The 24377-nt window shown below is 43.9% G+C and overlaps 1 protein-coding gene across 12 annotated transcripts in view; it reads left to right on the forward strand.

Moving 5' to 3' along the window:
- The window catches only part of RIPOR2 (RHO family interacting cell polarization regulator 2), a 327440-nt gene that overhangs the window by 252950 nt on the left and 50113 nt on the right, over nt 1–24377 (forward strand). For 10 of the 12 annotated variants that reach the window (XM_064597079.1, XM_064597080.1, XM_064597082.1 and 7 more), the window contains 3 exons: nt 20156–20282; nt 21620–21775; nt 22511–22589. In XM_064597079.1, coding sequence (XP_064453149.1) covers nt 20156–20282; nt 21620–21775; nt 22511–22589 — 362 coding nt within the window. Of the gene's footprint in view, nt 1–15871; nt 15891–18949; nt 19313–20155; nt 20283–21619; nt 21776–22510; nt 22590–24377 lie in introns of those variants that run through there. The other 2 variants (XM_064597086.1, XM_064597085.1) reach the window with 2 other exon arrangements.

The raw sequence follows: 24377 nt of genomic DNA on the forward strand, positions 1-24377 counted from the left end.
GAGACTAGAGAATACACAGTACCTAGGTAAATTATAAAACTCATGCAATCAACTCCTATGAAGCTTTTCTCCTCTGGGAGATGCACAGGAAGGCTCAACCTAGACCTTATTCAACTAAAAATGACTTGATAATACATTCTCATCACCGTTACAATACAAATAGCAAATGCATATTCACTCTTCTAAGCACTTGACATTCACTGACCTATTGACTCTTCACAGCAACCTGTGAACTTGGTCTTTTTGTCATCCCCATTTTACAGGTGAGGTCAACTGAGGCCTGGAGAGGCTAAGCAACCTGTCAAAACTGCACATATAAAGTGGTCTTGCTGGCCACAAACCCAGGCAGGCTGAGTTCTTTCATCCCAACAGCCCTGAGATAGAAGGCATTAAATTTCTTTTAGAGAGAGAGAGGGAGCAGGTGGGGTGGAGGAAGGGCCAGAGGGAGAGGAGAGAGAAAAATCCTCAAGCAGACTCCCCACTGAGCGTAGAGCCTGACTGGAGTTGGGGGGGGAGGGGGGAGGGGGGGAGTCTCATGACTCTGGGATCATGACCTGAGCCAAAATCAAGAGTCAGGCGCCCAACTGACCAAGTCACCCAAACGCCCCCTAGAAAGCATTACTTTTAAGTCTTCGCAAGAATGGAAAAGTTTTTCTTTTAAATTCTAAGATTCTCAGAACCGTTCCCTTTTTCTGTCATTCAATAAAGATACAATTATATCCTGCTTTTCTGACAAAGACTTGCAATGTCTTTTTCAAATATTTTTTGTAGTGGAATTGGAATCAGGTGACCAGAGACCCATTAATGACTTAATTTTTTACATATTAAAAGAATGGAAGGGAGATATGATCAGTGATTGCTGCATACCATGTGCACAGAGAAAATGTAAACCCTGGGAAGATTTTTTTTAAGAATGCCTATCCCCAAGCCCCACCCCAGATCAGCTAAATCGAAATCTCCGGGGATAAGGCTCAGATAGTGACATTTTTAAAAAGCTCTCCGGGTAAATAATAATAATAATAATAATAATAATAATAATAATAATAGAAATAAAACTCCCCAGGGGACTCTAATACACAGCCAGGTTTGGGAACATCTAAATTAGATGTTGCAGTATGTTAGGTTTTTTCTAATTATTGATAGTTAATAGGAAGTTACAGAGGCTGGGATATAGGTTAAATATTTCTTTCAGTGTAGCAAATGTTTTCAAATAAACCAATGACTGAGTTGCTAACAGTGGTCATGATTCTCTGGATTTAACCAGAGTGTAAAGGTACAGGGAGGGCATTACCCCTGAATGGCAAAGATTGCCTGTTTATTTTTGTTGAATCTAAAATGCTGTCATGGGATGCCCAGGTGGCTCAGTCAGTTAAGTGTTTGCCTTTGGCTCAGGTCATGATCCCAGGGTCCTAGGATCAAGCCCCATATTGGGCTCCCTGTTCAGTGGGGAGTCTGCTTCTCCCTCTCCCTCCGCAACCCCCAGCTCATGCTTGCTCTGTCTTGCTCTCTCAAATATCCAAATAAAATCTTAGAAAAAAATAAATTGCTGTCATTATTATACTGTGTTGTTAACCCATAATGAGCACCTCATTGTGGGAATGGTTATAAAATAAGAAAATACAACACAAGGAGCCTAATAGAAAAGTATCATTCTGAGCCATCTGAGCACCCAGTTACTACCAATGGATGATGTTGGTGGGGCATTCTGAACACTGATGACCCTCTGCTCCGGGTTGATGGGAAGTCACGTTAAGAAACCGGCAAAGAAAACTAGGGGAGGAATTCTGCCTTCTCAGCTGAAGGAAAATGGAGTTGGGTAGACACAAGACAGATCTGGGAGGTAGACACTCAACTCTTCCAACAGTCTTGTGGATGGTGGCCTACAGGTCAGTTTTCTTACCTAAACAACAGGAATCGTGATAACTATCATACCCGACAGGGTTGCTAACAGGATATAGAGTAGCTGTCAAAGCCTTTGGAAAGGAAGAGTCTGCAAACCTAAAACGTTATTTCCAATCTCCTCTTTGAGGCCCTGAGGCGATGCTGGAGACACACAGAGCTGCTTAGCCACCAGAAGAGGAACCATTCTATTTTTCTTTCCAAAGGGTCACCTATTCTAAAGTCTTCTTAATTTAGCACCTGCTACTACATTCTTTGGAAAGAAGCTCCCTGTGCTGGAGAAGGTCTTTGTCCATTGGCTTGAATGCCTACCTTCCCTACACGGAGATTATTTCATTTTTTTGATTTTGCATGGCTCTTATTACCCAGTCCCATGCCCAGTCCCAGTTTGCTTGAAGTATGCATTTGTTGCTGCAAGTCCTGACAGCCTTCGACCTCCCTGTCCCCTTGTCAATGGTGAAAGTCTCAGGGTACTCCCACGAGCTTCTCCCTGCTAGCCAGAGGACAGAGGCAAACTCTGAGGCTCCCTGACCACACAGCTCCCTTTCCATTGGCCCAAGAGACATGGTTCCAGTTTGGAGTGCCTGTGTTTACACAGATGTTGGCCTGAGTGCAGTGGAAAATTAGGTGGATTTGGAACCTAAAGCCAGTTAATTTGACCATCAGTGTGGTCAAATTATAGACTTCTTGTTTGCTTTGAAGTGGGATAGAGTAGACCCACCAAGCTAAAAGGTCAAACAAAATCTCCTTCTCTTCTTAGAGAAAATAGACAAATTTCCTTTCTCGATGACCTCGTCTTTATCTACACCAGGATCTGAGCAACTCAAGGATTATCCTGCATCGTATCCATCTTGCCTTCACCATTTTTCCGTTTACTGTGTCCTGAAGTGGTCCATAAAGAGGGCAAAGGTTAAGAATTACTGTCTCCTGGGGCACCTGCGTGGCTCAGTTGATTAAGTGTCTGCTTTCAGCTCAGGTCATGATCCCAGGGTCCTGGTATTGAGCCCTGCGTCAGGCTCCTTGCTCAGCGGGGGAGTCTGCTTCTCCCTCCCCCTGCTCTTGTGCTCTCTCTTGCTCTCTCTCTCCCTCTCAAAATATAAGTAAAATCTTAAAAAAAAAATTATTACTGTCTCTAAAGTCATTCTTTCCTGCTTTATGCTGGATGAGTGTCCTGATACCCATATGCTACTTGAGATTGTCTTATTTTTCTAACACTGGGCTAGTAGACAACCAATAAATTATTAAAATATTCAATAAACAGACTTAATAGAGCAAATGGAATAACAAATTCCTGACTACCCATCACCCCGTTGCAACAGTTGTCAAGAATTTGCCACATCTGCTTCATCTATTCCTTTTGTTATTGTGGTTGAAACATTTTAAAGCAAATCTAGACCTTAGGTCATTTCACTCCTATACCCTTTGGTGTGTGTCTCAAAAGTATGGACATTTTCTCACATAATCCTTATTCCATTCTGTGCCTAAACAATTAGCAATAGTTCTTTTTAATATCTACTTCATATTAAAATGTCCCAAGTGTCTAAAATATGACCTTTGTTCTGTTGGTTTGTCATCATGATCAAAATAGGATCCACACATTGCATCTGGTTGGTAGGTCTGTTGAATCTCTTGTTGCCCTACCCCTTCTCTTTTTTCCTTGAAGAAATTATTTGATTGGTAAGTTGTCTGAGGTCCTGCAAAGTGGTCCCAGGGAGATCTGTTCCCTGCTTTATTTCTCCCAGGCTGTCCAAAGAATCATCAGGTCTCACTCTGTTTAGAACGCCACCCACGCTGATGGGAGGGGGAGGAAGGAGACAGTCAGTAAGGACCCACGAAAATGAGTGACAACCACTTTCTCACCAGTGAACCAAGAAACACTTTAAAAGACAAGGGCCGGGGCGCCTGGGTGGCTCAGTTGGTTAAGCGACTGCCTTCGGCTCAGGTCATGATCCTGGAGTCCTGGGATCGAGTCCCACGTCGGGCTCCCTGCTCAGCAGGGAGTCTGCTTCTCTCTCTGACCCTCCCCTCTCTCATGCTCTCTCTCTCTCTATCTCATTCTCTCTCTCAAATAAATAAATAAAATCTTTAAAAAATAAAAGACAAGGGCCAAAGGAAGACCAAACATTGCAGAGTGAGATCTCAGTCCCAGAAGACTGAAAGTAGTTCTTCACACAGTTCTGGTGTGACCCAGCAAATGGAGTGAATTCCGTGAGTGATCATAGGGAAGGTCTAGCAGATAGCAGGGTTTCAAGCTGGTGAGAGGGGGTGGTTGAGAGGTGCGTTAGGGGAGACAGGTCGTCTTGGGAAAAGTCTTCCAACCCCTCATTTTCCTGCTCTATAAAAATGGACCTGGGGCCCCTGCCTGGCTCCATTGGTTAAGCATCTGATTCTTGGTTTTGGCTCAGATCATGATCTTGGGATCCTGGGATTGAGCCCTGCACTGGCCTCTGAGCTCAGTGGGGAGTCTGCTTGTCCCCCTCCCTCCCCTCTGCTCCTCCTTGCACTCTCTCTCTCAAATAAATAAATAATCTTTTTAAAAAAAATGGATCTGACCCTCCTCTCTAGGTAAATTGACTCAGGACAGTGAGAGGGGAAAGCATCCTGACCGTGTCTTTTGGGCTCAGAATCCAAGTCATACAGCATTTCACATGTGTACAAATAAGCCTGTCGCGTGTTCTTTTGTCTTGGGTGTTAGAAATTTACCATATGTGGAAGGATCCAGTTCTTTGGTGTGGGTCTTTCTTTGGTTGGAAAAAGCCATAAACATTTGTTCTTTCTTTGCACTAAATTGTACTTTAAGCTAAGGATTAGATGGGCTTTTGCTTCCTTGCTGTTTTTACAGCTTCGATTCCTTTGGAGAAAGCAAAGGATAGTATGAAATTACTAACCAGTCTTGGTATCATAAAAAGGAACATAATTCTGCTTTGTTGAGAATCTAGCTATACCTAACTGCTTTGCATTCTGATGATAAATTATTTGTTTTTGGCAACCCAAAATAACTCAGCAGATGTTATTCACATGGCCACCTTCTTGGTATGCAGCAGCAAGGACCAGTAATGAAACCATGATCCTTATTATAGCTGCTTAATTTGCCAAAATTACCATGCAGAGAACATGTGTCCAGAGAACAAATCTGAAAAGCCACTCAATTTTGAAGATGCTGGCAGATGATGACATGCTCATGCCCAGCCTAACTCCTCTAGAATCCCGGAATAACTTTCCGACACCAAGTTCTTCCAAAAGGAATCCATCGGTACAGTTTACTTCAGCTGTACTTTGTTTAATAATAATCCACACACCGTCATACAAAACACCACAGATGTAGGGAGACCCAGTTTAAAATTATCAGAGAAATGTACTTCGGGGCAGGGAGAATTCAACATGACAGATTAAGTTCTCCCTATTAATACATAATGACCGGAAAATGCCAATATCCAGCTAGCTCGTGTCCTTAGTCAAAACCTTTTTCTGTTTGTAGGCTGCTTAAAAAAAATTTTGAAATCTAATGAACATTTCTACACTTTCATCGGACTGTAGTGTGATTGATCATTGGGCAGTTGACTCATGGAACGGGTTCACTCCAACACCAATATCCCTTTATCAATTTTTAATTTTCATGATAAATCTGTGCTATGAGAAGTCTTTCTATGAACGTATAGTTACATAAGCGAACCACTTCAATAGCTAACAGTAAGCAACTATGTAGGGCCATCAGAACATGTTTGCATTGGGGCGCCCGGGTGGCTTTGTTGGTTAAGTGTCTGACTCTTGATCTCAGCCCAGGTCTTGATCTCCGGGTCGTGAGTTCAAGCCCAGCATGGAGCCTACTTAAAAACAACAATGATAACAACAACAGAATACACTATCTTTACCAGACTTGTAAAAGCTCCATAACACAGGCTGTAACCAAGAAAATGATATAGGTGAGGTCATGAAAGAGTGTCTTGTTCGCATATGCAACTAGGAACAGAGACTGTGAATAATAATGCATATCTTCCCACATAAATTCTGTACGCTTCCCTCCTCTGGATGAGCCCTCACTAGTTTTTTTTGGTAGAAAAAAAGCCAAGTTAGGGACTCTGGGGGCCAAAGCCCAGAAGGAGTCCAGGTGCGCTAACTGGGTTTCTTCATGATTACCAGACCCCCTAAAGCCCCCAGGAGCAGCCCTGCATACCCTTAGGTGTCATTTTCAAGTCTATAATAAGATGCCTGAATGCTAAGCGTTTGAAGTGCTGCTTTTAAAAGTGTTGTCATAACAACAGGAATAAAATGACTAATGTAACTCGAGTTTGAAGGAACTGCCTTAGTTTTAAGTCCATTGTGTTACCTTCGTGTTGCGAGAGCTTAGCTGTAACCTCCTACCTAGCTCAGATGAAGGCCATGATCATTTCACAACACCACGATCAAGTCCGTGGTTTTAGCTATATTTGCCATCACATAATCGTCAGTCAATTTGATTTACTTGTTCAGATGGCAAAAAAAAAAAAAAAAGGACCATATGCAAGAATATGTCTTAGTTTGATTATGTAAGCCGTATCTGAAAAGCTTTAAGATAATTTATCCTTTTGGGGCACCCAGCTGGCTCTGTCAGTGGAGCATGTGATTCTTGATCTTGGGGTTGTGAGTTCGAGCCCCACATTCAGTGCTGAGATTACTTAAAAATAAAAAAAATCTTAGAAAAAAAAAAAAAGGTAATTTATCCTTTCCCTGGGATGAAACATACCACATAGCTTGATTACAAGGCACTAATCCTTTTTCTACGTCTCATGCTCATTAATGAATATCAGTGTTCATCACACGTGCTGGGCAAGGGAAAAAGCACGTTGTGCATAATTACTGGGTACCTTCTCCTAGAACTTCATGGTTTTTTTTCTGTTTAGGATTTCCAAAGATGTAGCTCGGTTCTAGCAAAACAATAAAAAAATAAGAGCTTACAAAAATGGTAATTTTTGTAGAGGCAAACAGCCATAGAAGATGTCAGTATCATTTTGATGCTTTTTTGAAGTAAAGAAGCAACACTCACCATTAGCTAGAAATGAGTTGCCAAGCTCTAGGGATAAACAGGCTGCCTGCAGGAAAGCCTGAAGGAGTTGATGGTGCCAGGCACAGGGCCATTTTCTTCTCTATCAGAGCGTTGTTTTTGAATCTGGTGATCAGAAAGTGAGGCTTTGTGGTGGGTGTATGTTTCTCTCAGCAAGATCAGCCAGCTGTCTTTGGGGACAGTGTTCCCAAGAGATTTTTCCCTTTTGATATACATGGGTTTTAAATAGAGATATATGTAAATGCACTTACTATTGCTAATAGCTTCAGCCTCCATTGAAGTGCAAAATGCTCTTTCCTTCAGACCAGGAAACAGGTGGTCTTGTTTTGCTATGTAGCTTGCACCAAATGAAGGTCTATTAGTGTTCTAGACTTTTCATTTCAAGATGAGTTATGACAACATTAGTGAAAATCCACTCAGCCCCTCTTGAGATTGAAGCTAGTTTTATGTCCTAAATCGTTTCTCTTCTAATTGTCATGAGGCCAGCCGCAGCTCCCTGCGTTTATTTGATCCACCAGAATAGAAGAAGAAACAGTTTTCATTCTCCCCAGAGGTTGTAATGGTGTCAATTACCTACAGGCTCTTGCAACTGACTGTCCCAGAGGATAGACGTGCTATTAACATTTCTTCTTTACTCTTCAAATGAGTCAGCGAGACCCTTAAAATAGCTTTACCATGCTCTGCTGTCATTGCTTTGAGTGGTGATAAGAGAGAGAGAAAGAAGGAAACAGTCATGTCAAATTACTTTATTTCTGTAGGTCTCTTCACTTGTAAAATATATATGGTTTTATAATTAATACTTTCCACATAATTGAGAAAAGTCAGATGCATCTTCAAAGGACAAGTTCTAGTTAACAGGAAACACCATTAGTTCACACGAAGCCTTTTACATACATTATCTCATTTTCTCCTTGCAACAACCGAGGTGACTTAGACATTATTGTCATCATTTTATTGAGAAAAGTTGGAGCGTAGGGGGGACTGGAGACTTGGGTGAAACCTGGACCAGCCTGGCACCAGAGCCAATGTTTTTCTATCCTACCTTGTACTAAGAATCAAAGAAGTCAGTGCAGATAGATGGTGCCTACCCTCAGAAGTTTATAGCTGGGTTGAAGAGATGAGATGTTCAAGAAAATAGTTATAATAAAGGGGGTCCCTGAATCTGTGAGTTCCCGCCAGTGATGCAGAGTTTTGCTGTTCATGAGGAAAGACCCTCTAGCCGAACTGCTCAGAAAATGCTATGAAGAACAGTTGGCTTTTGGGTCAATGAAGGTAATGGGTTAAACTCATTGGATAAGAATCCAGGAGTCCATCCTGACAATAAAGAAATAAACAAACAAATACATAAAAAAGATTAAGGAAAGCTCTTTCTCATAGTAGAAAAATATTATTGAGTTCAAAGAGTACCATTTTGCCACCATCATAGTAATACTTGATTTGGGCAAGAACCATCAATGGAGGCTAAAACTCCTGAGTCAGAGTAACAAGATACTTGCGTAGCCTCAAAGTACCTCCTTACCAACCACTTATCAATTACAGAGACAAAAATAGTAACTTTCCAGGGGAGAAACTGGCCAAACACACCTCAACCTAGTGATCAACGTTAACACCACCAATCATGGGACCACGTGACTCCTTGTATCTACTGATGCAATTCCTTAAAAGGACAACAATATCACTTATGTGATGTCACTGCCAAAAATGCAGAGCCTGAATCTAATTATGAGAAAATGTCAGACAAACCCAAACTAAGGAACATTCTAGAACACAGCTGGTCTGTGCCATATGAAAATGTCAATGTCATGAAAGACAAAGGCCAAGGAACCATCCCAGATTAGAGGAGACTAAAGACACATGACAAGAGAGACAGTGCACAATCCTGGATTGTCTCCTGTCATGAGGGTTGGGGGGGGGGAGATGATGTGCTGTATGTTATTGGGGACAATTGGTGAAATTTGCATAAGGTCTGTACATTAGATAATAGTATTGTGTTCACGTTTAATTTCCTGACATTAACAATCGTACTACGGCCATGTAAGTGAATGTCTATGTTCTTAGGAAATACACATGGTCATATTTAAAAGTAAATTTGCATTCTATTTGCAAATTGCTCAATGGGGAAGAGCAAATATACATGTAAATATGTATATGCAAATTGCCCTCAAATGATTTAGGAAATTGTGTGTGTGTGTGTGTGTGTGTGTACATGGGGATGATGACAAAGTAAAATGTGGCAGACGTCAACAAATAATGAATCAGGATGAAGGATATAGGAGAGCTGTTCATACTTTTTTTTTTTACAACTTTTGTGTAAGTTTTAAATTATTGCAAAATCACATTTTTTTTTTAATTGGCTTTTCAACTAGGCTTCCCAAACACTCATGTGTTTAGTCCTTATCAGTATTTAAAGTGGTGTGGTTTTTTAATTATCTAAAAATTGTTGCCTTCAGAAAGATGCTAGTTTCCAGCTTCGCTAGCTTTTGCCTCTCCAGATCATTCCCGTTCTGGAGGTAGTCGGTTTTGTCTTCTTTATGAAACTGGGGAATAACAAGGAGCGGGAGTTGTCTCCCATCTGCTTATAGACAGCCATATCTTCTTCTCCAATTACATTATTAAGACTGATTAAAGTAGAGATCATTTTGGGTTCTCTTTGGATCTTGGACAACAAATCGCAGCCTGCCAGTGTTGAGCATACCCCCATATACTTAATTATATCTCAATTGATGGACTCCTAGAAACAAGGAAAGAAAACCATCACTATCAGTTTCCAGCGATTCTAAAGATGAATATCTTTCTGTTTCTCCCAAGTTAATTGAACCTAAGTCTTTATTATCATAGTCTCTGTGTTTCTCAAGCACTTTACCTTTTAGAAAGCACTCCTTGATTTTAGGTATGTTTTCAGGCAGACGTCCTACCATCTGCAGGGATGATGAGAAGTGGGGTTTAGGAGATGTCCAAGTATCCTTGTAATTGTAAGACTGAATGATGCTTTGATCTCAGTTGAACCTTAAAAGGCTTGTCTGTTAAAATGGGGAGGAAATACAACTCTTGTTCTATGGACACCAAATTGGAGATCCAGCAAGTTTGGGAATTGCCCAAGGGGCCATGTTGGTTCTTCCATCTCTTGCTGAAGGTGAGGCTATGCTGGGTTGTTCTATAGATTTTTGTATCCATCCAGGTCACTTGTCTTAGTCAGTGTCATGTGTCATGCATGCATTTATTATTTAGTTAACAATGTTGGCAACCGAAAAGCAAATATTAGCATTGACTAAATTTATTTAGTACGTTACAAAAAATAACCAATGACTTAAATATATCTACTTTTTTTTTTTTTAAGATTAGTCAACTTCTGTAATGGGTACCTTGCAACCATATAATAAACAGAGACCTATTTTTAGGATTCATCTTAAATCATCATTTAGCATAGCGGGCTATTTACATCTGGCCCACATGCCTCTTTCAGACAACTGAATTATACTTCTGCTCTTGACCAAGATGTGGGGAGCATAAACAGGATGGCATTGTTAAGAAGCAGAGCAGAGGAACACAAATCGGGCATGCAGAAATGACTCAGAAGGCGTGCAGCATCCTACGTGGCCTCAGGATCAAATCATGAAACCATCAACTCTCAGGTGGTTGGTCATTGAGTCAGCATTTTCCTTTCAAGTCTTTGATTTCTTGGCACTTCCCCTTGCAGAAGGAATGATGACTTTTTCTAAAAATTGACCGTGATTTTTTAATAGCTCTCTCTTTTTTTTTTTTAAGATTTTATTTATTTATTTGAGACAGAGAGAATGAGAGAGACAGAGAGCACATGAGAGGGGGGAGGGTCAGAGGGAGAAGCAGACTCCCCACCGAGCAGGGAGCCCAATGCGGGACTCGATCCCGGGACTCCAGGATCATGACCTGAGCCGAAGGCAGTCGCTTAACCAACTGAGCCACCCAGGCGCCCAGTAGCTCTATTGATGTAGAATTCGCATACCATAAAATTCATTCATCCTGAGTGTACAGTTTGGGTCTTAGGAAATGTGTGCTCTTGTCCGACCATGGCCAGAGTACAGTTTTGGCATGACCCCCTGACACCCCAAAGGTCTCTCCTGCCCCTGTATCTGCTCCCATCCTTGGCACCAGGAAAACACTTGTACTGATTATAGCATTTGTTACTTTGCCAGCGTATCACCCCAGCAACCTTCCACCTGACTTACTGGTCATCGTCCTATCTCAGAGGATTGGTCTCAGTCTAACTTCTGGAAAGGGCATAGCTTTGAAACTCTGGCGACTGTTGGTTTTTAAGTAGACCCTCTCCTCTCGTGAGCAATGCTTTGGTGCAAATGGAGATATCCCTGATATCTCGTCACTCGGAAATCTCAGATGTCTCGTATTTCCTATCATCAATGGGAATCTTCCAGAATTACCCGTATGCATTCTTAATCAGAAGATTTAGTTAAATAAAAAGAGGAAAACACCCTAAAGACCTTTCTTTTCAAGGGTTAGGACGATGACACAGCCATTGTGCTGTGTTTTAATGTCATGATGTTTGGTGTCCCACAACTTACACGTGAGCTAATGCTAACTGCTCCCTCATTTCCCAAAGAGAAACCCTGGTGTCAGCCTTGCAGGGGTCCCCTTTGCCTTTGGCCACATCTTAACATCAGAAATAAAAAGATTGTATACATAGACTGGTTGGATTTCCTTTTATTAACCAAAGGAACACATGGACTCTGAGTAGACCTAAGTACCCTTTTAAAGATGGTTTAAGAAAAAAGCTCATTTATAAACCCCTCGACATGGTCCTATAAAAAGAATCTGATAAAAATAAGCAGGATACAAAATTTAGCATGCATTATGTTCAAAAATCTTTATGTTTTAAGTGGAAAGGAGAGACTTGAGGAATACAAAATACACTGAAATTCTACTGGAGGCACACTGGGTCTCTCTCACCATCTCTGCCCTGCCTTCTTTCCACTTCTTTTGTACTTTCCTGAGCAGAGTGCTTTTACGCCTGGAAAAACTCAAAATAGCTCAATAATTCCTATTTCTGCAAATGAACCTCAGCATACTTAACTCTAACGATCATCTTCACATTCCTTCTAGCAGACGAGAGAGTCTGCCCAGTTACTTTACAGGTTAATCCGTGCCTCCAACTCAACCTCTCTGAACTAGTCAGCTTGGAGACTCTTGCTTGACAGCTGTTGAAAGGAGGTCAGCCTGTAACTGGGCTGTCAGGATCCTTACCTTAGCATCCCTAACCTCATGGGTCCCCAAGAGGAACGGTTCCAATTTGGGGAGAGAGGCTTGCAACTCAAGCTAATCAAACTCACAAGAACATATAAGGCAGAGTGCCAACTTCTAAAAATACAATGGAACATAGACTTGTCACCAGGACTGAACTTTTCAAAGGTTTTGCTTCCTCTTTTATGACTTCTGCTGGGAGTGTTACCACGAGCTGTGTGTAGGGCCCTGCTGAGGGATAAAAGCTCATCATCACCCACCCTGCCAGCAAATCTGCGGGGGCGATTTCTATCACTCATTCATTTCTTCTTGAGAGTCAGCCGATAGCTAAGTTCTCCAGGTAGCTGGCTCTTTCCCCCCTCTGAATTGCACCCAGATTTGCACATTCGATTTCCGGTCTAAGCAAGGCAGGAGACCCAGTGGAGGGAGGGGGGAGTCCTTGATCCCCTGGCCTCTTTTTATCTGCCTCAGCCCCCTCCCCAGACCCTGCCATCTCCAGGCTCTGTGCCCTTCTCCAAAAGCTGCCTGCTGATTGGAGGAGCTACCTTCTAATTTAAACAAACTCAAGAACTTTCTGTCAGAGGGTGGCGGTCCCTAGCACCCACCAGGGCCCAGGGCACCTGTATCCCCATGTTATGATGTATGAAATCCTATACTTGTTTTCACGTCAAAAGCCCCTGGTCTGTGCTTGGATCGCATCACTGGGCAGGAGAGGAGGAAGCCTCGGGATTCATTGTGGAAACAGTCAAGACGAGAAAGAACTGGGGCTTTCTGGCTTGTTTTCCGAGAGGCTCAGCTCCCAACGGGGGGCCTTGTTTAAGTCAAGGTGCTTGGGATTCTTTCCGGAGGAGTTCCATTTTTGCCATGGATTGGGGGATGGCAGGTGGGGTGGCTGCCTCGTGCACCAGCCGGGCCTCTTGGGACAAAGCAAAGCGAGGAGCAGACCCGCAGCTTGACCAGTGGCCTGAGATCTGAAGCTTTTCTGTGATGGAAGGCATCCAGAGGAATGCTGCTGCCGGTCTTGTCAGGAAGACCCGGCGAGGACTCAATAATTTAGGGACTGCAGACATTCTGGAAGCCCCAGCAGTTTTAAGTAGCAGTATCCAGAGAAGCGTTTGTTGCTTTATGTGGAATTTCTTGGTTACGAGATATGGTCTTTGGAGAACCATGGCGTGATGTCTGGGGTCCAGGGCAGGCTAAGCACCGTCCCCCCGCCTACAAGTTTGGCAGATGAAAATAAAGATGGCACAAAGCTGAGAACTCATAATAAGGACTTCGCTGGGGGGATCGGAATTGTTCTGGCGTAATGAGAATTTGTGACACCAAACACCTCATTTCTTAGAAATCATATTTCTCCTTTGCAAGACTATTAAATATACATGACAGAGTAAATATACTTGTTACCCAACACTTACCAGATATGTTCTTTTTTTGTCCTTTTTTTAAATTGAGGTATAATTGACATGCAATATCCTATGAATTTTAGGTGTATCTCACAGCAAGTCACCATTTTTCCACATTACGAAGTGACACCCCCCCCCACCCCCCCCAGGATAAGTCTCATTGCCATCTGTCCCATCATATATACTCTTGTGTGTGATGTTCTTTTTCCTCCAGTCCCAACTCGGGGCACCTCCAAACGTTTGCAATTCCAAAAAAGAATTTTGCATCATGAGGCACCTGGGTGGCTCAGGCAGTTAAGCGTCTGCCTTCAGCTCAGGTCATGATCTCAGGGTCCTGGGATCGAGCCCCGCATCGGGCTCCCTGCTCAGCGGGAGTCTGCTTCTCCCTCTCGCTCTGCCCTATCCCCTTCTCATGGTCTCTCTTTCCCTCTCTCTCTCTCAAATAAATAAAATCTAAAAAAAAAAAAAAAGAATTTTGCATCATACAAATAATACATAAATATATTTCCTTTATGAAAATGAATACAACCATTAAAATATGCCTGACTACCCGTCAGTCCGTCTGCTCCATAGACTATCTTGTGGATGCTTTCAGGACTTTTCTATTCCATGTACATGGTTTTATATTGTTCTGTTTTTAACACTCCTGGTATCACACTCTGTTTTGTTCCGCAGTTTGTCCCTGGGATCTTTCTATGTGGGCCTATTGATTTTCAACTGCGGCAGAGTATCCTCTCCCATGGTTTTGCCATAATGTACTGACCATTGCTGAAAAGATTAACATTCGTATCCTTTCCATTTTTCCACTGGTACATTGCCTGTCATGAACACCCCATAGATGCCCATCTGTGAACTTGAGTCTTTGTCTACAGGACATACCAAAGAGTAGATGGGATGCGTTAAAGGATCCGTATGTTTTACTTCTCAAACAGATACTACCAAATTGCCCTCCAGACTTTGGGTACCGCTTTATACCCCTAACGGCCACAATACTGCAGTTCTACTGTGGTCCTTTTTCTTAAGTTAAGGCTTTTAGGCCAAAGGAGCATTTGCCGCTAAGATGTAAATTGCTCTGGTGGAGATGACTGGTTTTAAGTCCTTAAGGCCTTGAAAAGGAGTGGTGTCATTTTGGGGGTGTTTTGCCTGGATGCTGGGAACAATGCATCCATGGGGTTTCTAGGAAGCCAGGAAGAGTCTGCAGACTTAGCCGACTCAGTGGGCCCTGAGGTGGGAGTGGGGTCACCAAAAAGGTGGTAAGAGAGCGTCTGTGGGATAAGTTGCAAGTGGGGAGGGGCTGGGGGAGCTGGAAGACGGGTCTCAAAGAACTAGCCCTGCTTCAGAGTTGGGGGTGTGGATGGGGCACGTGTGTGTGTATACTCTTGTTCCTAAGACCGCCTCCTCCATCTACCCCGTCCCAACCTACTCCCTTCCTCCACGAGCCTGACTGGCCGGGGGGGGGGGGGGGCGGGGGGGGGCGGGGGGCATGCTAGTTTTATGACTGTCCTGGGGCAGTTTGTCAGCTTTCAGGAGAATGGACCGCAGGATAGAGATCTCAGCCCAGACCAGCTCTCGGCCAAATTCTTTCCTGATAATGATCATTTCTAAGACCAGAAAGTCTTGTTTCTACGGATCACCCATTCAACCTATAACTGTGATGAAAAGCCTCTGAGGGTTTTACCCATCCTGAAGCATTTTACATTCTGAGAATCCTGGGCAAACATTTGTTTTATGCTCAAGACCATTCCTGATCTATCACTGAACCGTAGAAGGTAAATTATTCTACCATCCAGTTCATATGTTTTACTCTCTCACTGTTTAATTCATTTAACAAGACAGTTAAACTTTGCAGAGAGAGGCTTATTTAAAACTGAATAGTACTTCTTATTTAAAACTGAATACTAGCCCTTTATCTGATATGTCATTTGCAAATATCTTCTCCCATTCTGTCAGTTATCTTTTGGTTTTGTTGACAGTTTCGTTTGCTGTGCAAAAGCTTTTTATCTTGATGAAGTCCCAATAATTCATTTTTGTCCTTGCTTCCCTTGCCTTTGACATATTTCTAGGAAGAAGTTGCTGCCGCTGAGGTCCAAGAGGTTGCTGCCTGTGTTCTCCTCTAGGATTTTGATGGACTCCTGTCTCACATTGAGGTCTTTCATCCATTTTGAGTCCATTTTTGTGTGTGGTGTAAGGAAATGGTCCAGTTTCATTCTTCTGCATGTGGCTGTCCAATTTTCCCAACACCATTTGTTGAAGAGACTGTCTTTCTTCCGTTGGACATTCTTTCCTGCTTTGTCGAAGATGAGTTGACCATAGAGGTGAGGGTCCATTTCTGGGCTCCCTATTCTGTTCCATTGATCTTTGTGTCTGTTTTTGTGCCAGTACCACACTGTCTTGATGATGACAGCTTTGTAATAGAGCTGGAAGTCCAGAATTGTGATGCCGCCAGCTTTGCTTTTCTTTTTCCACATTCCTCTGGCTATTCGGGGTCTTTTCTGGTTCCATACAAATTTTAGGATGATTTGTTCCATTTCTTTGAAAAAAGTGGATGGTATTTTGATGGGGATTGCATTGAATGTGTAGATTGCTCTAGGTAGCATTGACATCTTCACAATATTTGTTCTTCCACTCCATGAGCATGGAACGTTTTTCCATTTCTGTGTGTCTTCCTCAATTTCTTTCATGAGTATTTTATAGTTTTCTGAGTACAGATCCTTTGCCTCTTTGGTTAGATTTATTCCTAGGTATCTTATGGTTTTGGGTACAATTGTAAATGGGATCGATTCCTTAATTTCTCTTTCTTCTGTCTTGTTGTTGGTGTATAGAAATGCAACTGATTTCTGTGCATTGATTTTATATCCTGCCACTTTACTGAATTCCTGTATGAGTTCTAGCAGTTTTGGGGTGGAGTCTTTTGGGTTTTCCACATAAAGTATCATATCATCTGCAAAGAGTGAGAACTTGACTTCTTCTTTGCCGATTTGGATACCTTTTATTTCTTTTTGTTGTCTGATTGCTGTGGCTAAGACTTCTAGTACTATGTTGAATAGCAGTGGTGATAGTGGACATCCCTGCCATGTTCCTGACCTTAGGGGGAAAGCTCTCAGTTTTTCCCCATTGAGGATGATATTCGCTGTGCATTTTTGCAAATGACATATCAGATAAAGGGCTAGTATCCAAAATCTATAAAGAACTTATCAAACTCAACACCCAAAGAACAAAGAATCCAATCAAGAAATGGGCAGAAGACATGAACAGACATTTTTCCAAAGAAGACATCCACATGGCCAATAGACACATGAAAAAGTGCTCAACATCGCTTGGCATCAGGGAAATCCAAATCAAAACCTCAATGAGATACCACCTCACACCAGTCAGAATGGCTAAGATTAACAAGTCAGGAAATGACAGATGTTGGCAGGGATGCGGAGAAAGGGGAGCCCTCCTACACTATTGGTGGGAATGCAAGCTGGTGCAGCCACTCTGGAAAACAGTATTGAGGTTCCTCAAAAAGTTGAAAATAGAGCTACCATACGACCCAGCAATTGCACTACTGGGTATTTACCCCAAAGATACAAATGTAGGGATCCGAAAGGGTACGTGCACCCCGATGTTTTTAGCAGCAATGTCCACAATAGCCAAACTGTAGAAAGAGCCAAGCTGTCCATCAACAGATGAATGGATAAAGAAGATGTGGTATATATATATATATATATATATATATATATACAATGGAATATTATGCAGCCATCAAAAAAACCCCAAAATCTTGCCATTTGCAACGATGTGGATGGAACTAGAGGGTATTATGCTAAGTGAAATAAGTCAATCAGAGAAAGACATGTATCATATGACCTCACCGATATGAGGAATTCTTAATCGCAGGAAACAAACTGAGTGTTGTTGGAGTGGGGGGTGGGGTGGGAGGCATGGGGTGGCTGGGTGATAGACATTGGGGAGGGTATGTGCTATGGTGAGCGCTGTGTGTTATGTAAGACTGTTGAATCACAGACCTGTACCTCTGAAACAAATAATCCATTATATGTTAAAAAAAAAAAAGATAGCAGGAAGGGAAAAATGAAGGGGGTGGGAATCGGAGGGGGAGACGAACCATGAGAGATTCTGGACTCTGAGAAACAAACTGAGGGTTGTAGAGGGGAGGGGGTGGGGGGATGGGCTAGCCTGGTGATGGGTATTAAAGAGGGCATGTATTGAATGGAGCACTGGGTGTTATATGCAACCAATGAATCATGGAACACTACATCAAAAACTAATGATGTAATGTATGGTGATTAACATAACATAATAAAATTAAATTAAAAAACTGAATAGTACTTCTCAAAAGTTGGATTTGAGAAATTATAGCAGATTATTTTAACTGCAGTTTTAAAATTTCAAAAAAAAATTGAAAATTTCAGCCAACATCACCTTTTTTTTTTTTCCTTTTCTTTGTTGAGCCTAAGAATCACCTGAGGACTTTTTCAAAATCTGGACACCCACGTGGCACTCCGCATTAGTTAAACTGAATGCCTGGGCAGAGGGAACCAGATGTCCATAGTGGAAACTACCAATCCAATGGATAAGAGAAAAAAAAATTTTTTTTGGCTTAAAAATTTCTAGGAAGTACAAGACAATCATGCCATTAAAATATTTTTAAATGCTTTCATTCTTTTCCTGTGGTCAAAGAACTCCGTAATGCAACAACAGATGTATTGAACAATAATTTACAAAATGAGAGACAATACTAACAAAATTTGCCCAATTTCAGGAAACCTGAGTGGCTCAGTCAGTTGAGCGTCCAACTCTTGATCTCTGCTCAGGTCTTGATCTCAGGATCGTGAGTTCGAGTCTGTACTGGGCTCCATGCTGGGCATGGTGCCTACTTAAAAAAAGAAAAATTGCCAAATTTGGACCTTAAGATGTGTTTTTGATTATAACCCTTTTGAGTACAGAAATAACGCAAGCTATAATGTCTTCTTGATGTTGATGACGAGTTTGAATGTGGATACAAAGGTCACACAGGCATGCTTCATGCACCCGAGAAGGGGACGGACCTCTTCGTAAGCAGCCAAGGGCACTTAGGAGAACCTCATTAAGTCCTGCATTTTGTCCTGCCCTTGGTGCACTAGATTGAACTTTACTGCACACGCACACACACACTTCCACTTTATCAGTTTGAAAATTCTGAAGAATGCCTGCAAAACTTAAACTCGGCCACCACCCGCCCCCCCCCAAGGCTGGAATGGAAGGGGTGGGACTCTTGTCCCAGCCAGGTCAAAGAGCAGGCTTGCTGCCTCCTGCAGGGCCCATCGTGAGTGAGTCAGCACCCGGGCCCTGCAAGAATGCCTGCAAACCCCAGCCAGTCGCGGTACGGGGGAGGGGCCTGCGTGTCCTCTCTCTGGGGAGGCAGCTCCCTGCAGCCTCCTTCCTTTGCTCAGCTGCCTAGAATAGAATGCCTGAGTAGGGCCTGGTGGGGTGGCTCCTCCATCACATCCTATCATCCTGTCCCATCTCCTATCACATCTGGATAGACCGCAGAAGTTCTGCTGTGTCTCTTAGCTGTTCTTGCTGGCTGGCTGGGTCTTTGGAGGACGGTGGTTGATGCCGTTCACACAGGCCAACTTGGTGTCTGCCCACCTTGGACGTCCTCAGTCTGGACAGTAGCTGCTTCCCCCTTCTCCTGGGAGCCTGCTCCTCGGCCGCCCCCCTCTCTGGGCTGAGGGTCCCTGCTAACACAATGGTATGTGCTTCCACTGCGCCTGACCTCGGGGGAAAGCGTTACCTGACAGCTCAGGCCCGCCTTGGGGGGAACTGACCTTGGCCTCGCGGGCCCGCCGAAGCTGTGTTTGGACAATGCATCTTAGTCATTCGAGGGGAGTCTCGACAAGAGCCAAGCAAGCGACCGAAACGGGGGGTGTGCTTCCTGCGGTCTTGCCCTCTCTCTTTGTCCCTCTGCTCCGGTATTCGTATCATAATAACATAGATGATCAGCACTTGTGGGAACGCTCTCTTTACTGGTTTTCTTTCATGCTCCCACAAGAGTGACGCAATCCTATCTTTCGAAATAGACTTAAGGGTAGAGAAAAGGAGAACACGTTGAAGTCAATTCATCTTTAAAGAAAACTAGTGTTTTCGGCCATCTGACGTCTCAGTGTCGAATTCTCCCCTGAGATTGGACTGTGTTTTGAATGTGATGCGGGACCCGGCTGACACTTTGACTTGGCCTATTTGTGTGTTTCTGCTGTTGTTTTTGTTGTTGAACGGAGGTAAACATTCCGAAGTGTCCATGTTCTTGAACCTTGTCTAAAAAAAAAAATCCCTGAAAAGAAACCTAAAATGACTGATGATTGTATGCAATCTCTGTTTATTTCTGTCTCCGTAGGTGGGTATCTTTTTTTTTCTTCACCTGAGAGCTGAACCCTTTGGCTTGAAAAGAACAGGTCGTAGGAAAGAAGACTTACAAACAACTAATGGTCTCATGACTCACCTCACCTCCCCTCACCTTTGCCATTGTTGACAAGTGTAGTGTTTTTTCTGTCTGGACCTGCCTGTAATTTGCCCTAATCTTTCCACTGTCTTCCAGGACTACCAGCCAGACTCCCAGAAATCATGTTGGTAGGATCCCAGTCCTTCTCTCCTGGGGGGCCCAATGGGATCATCAGAAGCCAGTCCTTCGCGGGGTTCAGCGGCCTTCAGGAGAGACGGTCCAGGCAAGTCGGGTGTGGTTCTGTCCCGGGACGCAGCTCGAGAAGGCTGTGAGCTCATGCCCTCAAGAGGCTCTGCGAGCGTTCAGCCTTGTTGAAACATACACACGCATGCACATGCACGCACACACGCGTGCATGGTATTTTAATCTCTTCCAAGGAAAAGACGTAATGTACCAAAAATTAAGTGCCGTAATTTCTTTCTGTCATCTAGAATTCCTCCTGCCAAGCAGATGGCTGGAGATTTGGGATAAGCTAGCAGTCTGTGTGCCTGGCTCTCCCCGCCCCCTCCCCTTTGGGCCGCACGTCTCCCACCACAGCCAGACTGGGGAGACTGTGTTTGCTCTAAGTTACGCAGTGGGTAAAGACCGCCTCTGCTGAGCGACTCTGGGCAGCAGATGTCCTTCAGACACAGGCTTGGGAAAGTTAGTCTTCCGGTTTCTCCTGAATCTCCCTTCCTCTAAAATAGGACTTCGGGGAACTCAAGAAGGAACACACGGGTCATGAAATAGGTAACATGGAAAAAGTTTGTCTTCAGTTTTTCCGACACGACAGAGGTCTTGGGCCCTCAGGGGCCTACGTCCTCGACCTGTCCTGTCCCCTTTGGTACGGACAGTTATGCTGAGGAAAAGAGTAACTAGCCTGGGAGGTGCAGGGCGGGCACCTGCCAGACTCGGAGGTCACAGCTTTCCCTTTGACAGCTGGGTCGGTGAGGTTCTGGACTCTCGGTCTCCTAATCAGATCCGGGGTTGGGGTCTAAGTTCTCTCAGGTGTCCATCTCTGCTTGCAGGCTGCGTCCCTGCCACTAACAGAGATGCTGAGTTCTGCGTTCTACCTAAAGATAATGTACTCCAGAAAAAGAAAGCTCACACAAAGCCATGGGTTCGGCTACGTGTGCCTCTCTCTAACGCCGTCTGGAGTAGCCCTTTATCCAGAAACTGTTCATTCACATCCTAGTCGAGTTCAGCAGACGCTTGTGCTCAACATTGCATAGCACGCGTATTTTTTTCGTCGGATTAGACGGTTCTGCTTCCTCGTTTCCTTGGAAGCACTTGTCCTCGGCTTTCTGTAAGGGTTCAGTGGCATGGTGTGTCTTCACTCAGAGCCCCTGACCTGACCCTGGGGAGCCACTGCCTTGCGGAGCTTCCAGATTTCAGCAGTTCATAAATCTAATAGCAAATCCACCAATAAACCACACGTGGGATGGCTCAGGTTATTCAGCTATCGGGGACCCGTACCTTCCCCACAAGACACAGATATGAACACAAAATGATTCAGAGGGCATTTCTTTGCTCAGACCCTTTTGGATGCCGAGACTCACAATTTCTTTTTCCTTTGCACAGATGTAACTCCTTCATCGAAAATCCCTCCGCTCTCAAGAAGCCTCAGGCCAAACTGAAGAAAATGCACAATTTAGGACACAAAAACAACAACCCTCCCAAAGAGCCTCAGCCTCAGAGGGTGGAAGAGGTCGTCAGAGCCTTGAAAAACGGACTCGAGTAAGAACATCGACGCTAAGAGCGCCCTAGAACGTTTTTCCTTTCTAAAATCCTCACGGGGAGGAGGGGTGCACGGGAAAGTTTTAAGAGATCATTTTAAAATGTCTATTTCTGTACTAGACATTTTATTCTTGCACCGTAATTGAGGAAGCCTTCAATGAGTCTCAAACATGTGAAATATGTCAAGTTTCCGCATCACATCCATAGCATTGAGGGAGATCCGAACTAGTGATGTGTTTAACTCAGCGCAGTGTTGGGATTTCACATAAACGGTGATGGACAGACAGCTCCATTTTAGTGATCGCTGAGGAAGGATTCTGAAACCTTCCCAAGTTATTATGTTATATATTATAGTCTATTATTATACGGATTGTTGGCCCAGAATAAAATCTCCCTGGTGTGTGGGGAGACCTCTAGAGTTGGTGTCATATTTCACTAGATAGAATTCTGTGAGCCTGGACCCAGGAGACCCAAAACATCATTTGCGCCATTCCCTCCCCTCTGCTTTTTCTTTTTTGGACTTGCAGCCTCACAGGGGCTCTCCTTTTTGACCATCTGGATGGTATCAGAAGCAACTCCCGGAGCTTTCAGAAAGTTGAGAGATTAGGAGATATGCAGCCTCTTCCCCACCGACTCTCCCCTCCCCAGAGCAGGGCTCAGGTTCCTCGTCCCCTTCGGAAGGACAAGGGCAGCACGGTACAGAGGTCACGAGTAGGTTTCCTGTTCTTTTTGCAGTGAATATCTGGAGGTTCACCAGACAGAGTTGGACAAGCTGACAGCTCAGTTAAAAGATATGAGAAGAAACTCTCGCCTGGTAGGTACCATCCGATCATTAGGATGTTAACCCAGTATTCCTTTTTTTGGGCTGAGTATCTTTTTTTTTCCCTACTGGATGGGGATAGGGGTCTGGGGAAGGGTACAGGGATGAGGAAGAACCTTTAAGAAAAGTAGATCCAAGGGGGAGAGTACTATCTGCTTCCTCATGCATATATGAGAAGGTTAAAGTTATTCTTTTTTTTTTTTTAAGATTTTATTTATTTATTTGAGAGAGAGAATGAGAGAGAGAGAGAGAGCATGAGAGGGGGGAGGGTCAGAGGGAGAAGCAGACCCCCCGCTGAGCAGGGAGCCCGATGCGGGACTCGATCCCGGGACTCCAGGATCATGACCCGAGCCGAAGGCAGTCGCTTAACCAACTGAGCCACCCAGGCGCCCCCGTCTTCTCACCTTTTTTTTTTTTTTTAAGATTTTATTTATTTGAGAGAGAGACAGAGAGAGAGAGCATGAGGGGGGGAGGGTCCGGAGGGTCAGAGGGAGAAGCAGACTCCCTGCCGAGCAGGGAGCCCGATGCGGGACTCGATCCCGGGACTCCAGGATCATGACCTGAGCCGAAGGCAGTCGCTTAACCGACTGAGCCACCCAGGCGCCCCAGTTAAAGTTATTCTTAATACTTCTCAGTATTTTCCAAGCATGTTTATGTGGATACGCTTTATAATCAGGAAAAAATACTAAACAGAAGCAGCTGCAACCCCCTCTACCCCTCCTCCAAATCATATAAGGAAATGAAAAGTTGGGGTTCTCCTAGCATTTTGTTAGTACAGAATTTGGAGCCCAGAACAACTAAAAAAACAGTACAGGTCAATGACGTCAGGGAGGGCAAGGGGATCCCAGGGGCACCTGTTACGAGAAGGTGGGAGCAGCCCCTGAGCCCGTTCCATTACATGTCCTTACGACCCGCAGCTCACAGGTGTCCTCTATTCTAATAAATTTGTGAGGACTTACCTGGTTGAAGAGGTGCTTCTCCCCTATACACTATTTTAAATGATTTTGTTCCGTTCAAAATGATCTTACATCTTAATCTTCCAAGGTGTCCGAAAGCCCAGGAAAAGTCTCCACGCACTAAGAGGTAGAGCTGTGCATCCATAGCCACTGTCTTCTTCTGTTTTCGGAGATCTGCTAAGATGCGTAGTCGTGTCCTTTCCAAAGGCTCAGAGGCTAAAAGCTTTACGGAAGTTAAAAGATTTTATCCCCCGATGATGTTACAGTAGGAACCGCCCCATCTCTGTGGGGAGCGACTCCTTATGGAATGGCCTTCCGCTTTGGAATGCCCTTGAGCATCCTCAGTGGCAACACATGTTTCTCCTTGGAGAACAATAGTGAATGGACGCAGGAGCTCTTGCTGGAACCTGGTGTTCCGTAGAGAAACCCTCCTGATGGGGGACATGGGGATGCTGTGCTGATTACACTGTGCTATTACAAACACACAGGAAATGAACTTGCTTAAAAAACAATTTGTGAGGGCGCCTGGGTGGCTCAGTTGGTTAAGCGACTGCCTTCGGCTCAGGTCATGATCCTGGAGTCCCAGGATCGAGTCCCGCATCGGGCTCCCTGCTCGGCGGGGGGTCTGCTTCTCCCTCTGACCCTCCCCCCTCTCATGTGCTCTCTCTCATTCTCTCTCTCTCAAATAAATAAATAAAATCTTAAAAAAAAAAAAAAAAAACAATTTGTGAAAAGCCTATCACTGCCCTCCAGGACTCTCCTTAAACACCAGTTTTATATGTTTAAATGGGAGGGCAAGTGCTATCCCTGCTCCATTCTATGTTAA

Source organism: Mirounga angustirostris, unplaced genomic scaffold (genome assembly GCF_029215605.1).
Source record: "Mirounga angustirostris isolate CCGP_5_RB_7025 unplaced genomic scaffold, mMirAng1.0.hap1 SCAF_8, whole genome shotgun sequence".
NCBI classification, from domain to species: Eukaryota; Metazoa; Chordata; class Mammalia; order Carnivora; family Phocidae; genus Mirounga; species Mirounga angustirostris.